Source organism: Setaria italica, chromosome V, assembly GCF_000263155.2.
Source record: "Setaria italica strain Yugu1 chromosome V, Setaria_italica_v2.0, whole genome shotgun sequence".
Lineage (NCBI taxonomy): Eukaryota > Viridiplantae > Streptophyta > Magnoliopsida > Poales > Poaceae > Setaria > Setaria italica.
Genome location: NC_028454.1, coordinates 8,494,004 through 8,498,775, shown reverse-complemented (window position 1 = coordinate 8,498,775; position 4,772 = coordinate 8,494,004). Strand labels below are relative to the sequence as shown.

General features: G+C 41.2%; 1 protein-coding gene across 1 annotated transcript; it reads right to left on the bottom strand.

Annotated features, from left to right (window-relative positions):
• Positions 1 to 1,645: 1,645 nt before the first annotated feature.
• On the bottom strand, positions 1,646 to 4,747 carry LOC101771236. The gene is made up of 3 exons (XM_004968129.3): positions 4,483 to 4,747; positions 2,119 to 2,206; positions 1,646 to 2,001 (listed from the first exon to the last, which is right to left on the bottom strand). Exons 1-3 carry the CDS (start codon positions 4,617 to 4,619, stop codon positions 1,846 to 1,848), a joined length of 381 nt encoding a protein of 126 aa, XP_004968186.1. The 5' UTR covers positions 4,620 to 4,747; the 3' UTR covers positions 1,646 to 1,845.
• Positions 4,748 to 4,772: the final 25 nt, after the last annotated feature.

The following is a 4,772-nucleotide window of genomic DNA, read 5'->3' as shown; positions in this document are numbered from 1 at the left end:
CAGGAGAGAGAATCTATGGGCACGAGAGCTGACGATACCAGGGCCTTGTTATTTCCTCTCCTAATTCCCAAATTGGCCCATATCCAAATAGTAGATTTCCCATCACATCAATCTTGCGGCACATGCACGGAGTATTAAATGTAGACGAAATCAAAAACTAATTGCACAGTTTTGTTGTACTTTGCGAGACGAATCTTTTGAGCCTAATTAGTCAATATTTGGACAATAATTCACAAATATAAACGAAACGCTACAGTGTCGCATTTATGGCAAAATGCCAATTTTGTAACTCCCCAACTTGGGAAGTAAACAAGGCCCAGGGTTTTCGCCACTCACAAGTCACAATGCAGAGTACAGGCCTACTGTAGCCATTGGTGAGCTGCATGTGGAGCATCAGGTGTAGCTACCGTCGGATGCAACTCTCAGTAGTCTTTGTTATCAGATTTTTTGTTCTCTCTGCTCTGCTTTGACGGATCGTCATGCAAGAGATCGATCGGTAGAAGGGAACCAGGCGGAAAGGAACAAAGGGCGAACATGTGTCGGCTACAGTAAAAGCCTAAAAGGTACTACTAGCTGCTCCCTCCGTCCCAAATTATTATTCGATTTGACTTTTCTAAATGCATAACTTTTACTATGTATGTAGATATAATATATGTCTAGATGTATGTTAAAGGTTTTGTATCTAAAGAAAACAAAACGAATAGTAATTTAGGATGGAGGGAGTAGCATTCTTGATTCACCATGGCACTTGGCACGACGGAAAGGGTAAGCGTACATGGGAAACACCGATGGAGTAGTAAAAGGCAAGGCATGCATGTCCGGTCATACACAGCTGCTCCCCTACTGTCTATCCGAGTGTCCGGTCAGGTTCAAGCACCTCGCTAGTACAGTATCCCTCCGTTCCTATTTACAAAGCGCGATATGACATGTTCCAATCTTGTAAATTAGACTTTGACCATTTATTTATCTTAAATTTGTACCATTCATTTATCTTAAATTTGTATTGTTTATGATTATAAACTTATTATTATTGGAGAGTATATTTGATTACAAATCCAACCATATCAAATTTACATTAAAAAATAAAAAATTGTTGGGTATATTATTGGTTAAAAATTGCAAAGTTTAAATCTTATGCTTGTAAATGGGAACGGAGGGAGTACATCTCAAGGCTGACAGGCAATAACCACATCTCGAGTTAATTAAATATAAGGGCATGTGGCTTAAGAGTACTCGACTGACCAGCATTGGGCTGGAGCCTGGAGTAGCGCCCGGTGCCTGGATGCACATCAGTGGTCCTTTGGAGTTTTCCTTTTTGGTTCACATCATGAAAAATAGATCTGTCTGTATGCATCTGTTATCGTAGCCTCTTTTCTTTTTTAACGGGTTCATAGATGTGCAAGGATGCTTCCTTAGCCGCGTCATGATACCCCAGGCTTTTAGTCGCTTTTTCAGTTAGTTGTACTGGTCCATTAACCCCGACTACCCGAGCACGGGATTGTATGCCTCGTGCAAAGTATTGTACCTTCATCTAAGTAGCAGCATGAATAAAATGCCGGTCTAGTCCAAACTATACTTACCAGAGTAAGCCAAAAATATTCATGCTCACTTTTTGATCTGGATACAATATTGAACTCCAACGGTCTGACTGAATTGTGAATTGCCTCAAAATCTGGGTAAAGTAAAAGAGATGGAAACTGATAAAAAAACATTATCATTGCTAACACAATACAAAAGATATGGCAGGGACACTACTTTGAAGTAAAATCATGTAGAGCATCAAACTTAGCCATGCACAGCAGACAGCACAATAACAGGGGACACAGTTTCACGACAAAGGAAACCTCATAGTTGAGTTGTGCAGCATGGTACACCCATATCGCTCCCATTACCATTTAGCAACGTTGTATCAGCATTTGCACAATACCAAATGCTGTAATGCAGATGATTCATAATCTTCCAATGGAACCATTCAAAGAGTCGGCTTGGGAACATGCTGACCTACACAGTTGTATAATTTTCACGAATTAAACTCTAAACTTGATGCAGAAACATGGCACTACCGCACTAGTTATCGTCTTTGATTCTCTTCAGCAGTCTAGCAGCCCATCGACGTACCCTTTTCTTGAGCGTGAACCCCACCACGACACCAACTGCAAAGCTTATGACGCTGACCTTTGTACATGTTGACAGAGAAACAACCCGTCTGCAATGCACAGTAGATTATAACATTAGGAGAATCATAGTAGCAGCAACTTTTGATGCCAAGCTTATGGTACGGAAACAGCTATTGTAAAAAAAAAAACAATGTCTTATAATGGATTCTTTGGGGTAACCACGTTTTACAGCAACACAAGCAAAAGAAAAGGTTATGTTTTATTGTGTCATAAACATTTCACTGAAACAGTTAAGATTTTACTCCCGAGTCCTGCATTGTGCCACAGCTACATATACCATGTTCATATCAAGTCACTGTAACTATTCTTGTCAAGTTCTTCAGGCCTTCAGCTTTGATGACAGTGAAAGCTGTAGAACGTGCATGTAATGTTCTTCTCTGTATAATTTATTCAGTTAGGGGGCAACCACAGCGCACATCAACTGAAATTGCAGACCAACCTGAACACCAACCAGATAGTCTCAAGACTCAACTGAAATTGGAAGTTTTTTTAAGATAATGGAGGTAATCTCCACTGGAATCAAAACTAAGTAGTAATTTCGAGATTTTGAACCTAGTAAAATTCAATTACAAAAAATCATGCATGGTGTCTATTAATGTGTCACATGAGAGAATGCCACATTTGGCTGTGCTTTTGTGTGTTTGATTGGTAAACTTCCCTTCACTTGTCTTTGTTTGCCCACGCGTACGATTAATCCATCGATAAAAAGTTTGCACCTTTGAAGGATAGAACTGAGAGACATCTCTCAGCCAGTTCAATGTATCTCTCATATTAAGGAGACTCCAGATGGTTAGCTCAGTAATATCTACCTTGCCGACCCTGACCTACTTCATGTGCACAGTCAAAATGCTAGCAACAGTCATAGGCAATATTGATCTTGATAGAAAATAATGCTCTTGCCTCTTAGAGAGGCTCTGGCATTAACAAAAAGGGGGCAAAAATTAGCAGCCTGGGAGATGGTATGTAAGCCAAAAGACAAGGGTGGTACGGGAGTAATAAATCACTGTCCAAAATGATGCATTACTCCTAAAGAATATCCATAAATTCTACAATAAGGAGGACGCCCCTTGGGTTAAAATAATATGGAAAAATTATTACTAGGATGGAGTGCCACACTTAGAAAAGTAAAGGCTCACTTTAGAGGAGAGATGTGATGAGGCTATACATGCTTATTACAGAGGAATAGCTAGATGCAATCCTGAAATAAGAAACACTGTTGGCCTTTGGGAAAATTCATATCAAGATTACATCCTAGAACATCGCTATCCAAGGCCTTTCTCCTTTGCTAAGGATAAATCTATCTCTCTGCATCATGCTCTCATGACATTGCCATTCTCTCAACTCTTCCATCTACCCGTTTCTCAGCAAGATACTCTTTTCAAGAAGAAATCAATGCTTTACGTGGATGCCTTGGACAGAAGGATTTTTGGAGTTACATTCGGGAGACAGCAGAGTACACATCAAAAAGGTTACTACAGTACTCCTTTAGTATTTCACAAACACCTCAGTCTCTCCAATGGATCTAAAGGAGTAAGTGAACGATAGGATTTTTGAGGGGAAATACCAATTATCTTGTCTTGGAAGGCAGCCTTTAAGGAAGAAGTTATCCTACATTTACCCATAATAAAGGAGGAGCTGCATACTAGCATACTAGCTATCATGGCTTGACTCTGTATAACCTTTGTAAATGTATTCTTTTAGGCCTTTTAGTCTCTTGCATTAACTTTCTTCCTTTTCAGTAAAAATTGACTCGCAACTCCCTCACAGTTTTTCGTTCACAAAATTCAATGCATCAAACTACCACTACCAGCTTATTTTGATAGCAACAATAAGATTTATAAGGGGATTTTCCTAAGATTCTCTATTGGCAATTTGGTTACATGAAAGGTCTGTGGGGGAAAACTTCAACTATTCACCAATCCCCCATCATATAATTTGAACATTTAGAGTTCAAAGTTATAGTTCAAATTTATAACCTATCATTATCAAGACATCAACTACTCAAAGATATTGCACGGAACCTGGTTGAGTAAACATTGCAATTTCAGACTAGCGCAAAGTAAGAACACAGATGTGCCAAGTCGGCTTTTTTATTCACATTCTTGAAAGTTAATTGGTTCCATTAAATAAGGTTATCAGATGATGAGTACAACTCTATTCATAATTGGGGATTCGAAAAGGGTACACTGCAAATTCCACACGGTCGCACCTAATCAGGGTAAACAGCCGAGCAAGCATAAACTTTATGACCGAGGAAGCAGCTAAATTAGGAGATGGAGGTAGGCGTCGGCGTTGAGCGGCTTACCCGGCGGCCCTGGGAACGAGGACCTGCTGCGCCTGCTCGGAGAAGGCAGCGGCTGAGCGCGACGAGGAGTTGGCCGCGTCCTGCGCCGCCGCCTGCAACCTCTCCACGGCCGACGCAACCGCAGCCACCGCCGGCATCTCCGGGTATCCCGCGCTCTAGCGAGCGCCGCCGCCGGCTAGTCGGAGTTGGCGCTAGGGTTTAGCCTCGCGCCGATGTGCCGAGACCGAGAGGGCTAACTGATGTACTGCAACTTGAAAGCGGAGAAAGAAATGTGGATGAAATCTGGACGG

What these genes read in the sequence shown, in the direction of transcription:
- LOC101771236 (XM_004968129.3), bottom strand. Translation starts at nt 4,619, where the DNA reads ATGCCGGCGGTGGCTGCGGTTGCGTCGGCCGTGGAGAGGTTGCAGGCG. An exon ending in CTCGTTCCCAGGGCCGCCGG is followed by an intron (nt 2,207 to 4,482) that starts GTAAGCCGCTCA and finishes TGTGCATTGCAG; the next exon opens with ACGGGTTGTTTCTCTGTCAA. An exon ending in GGTTCACGCTCAAGAAAAGG is followed by an intron (nt 2,002 to 2,118) that starts GTACGTCGATGG and finishes ACAACTGTGTAG; the next exon opens with GTCAGCATGTTCCCAAGCCG.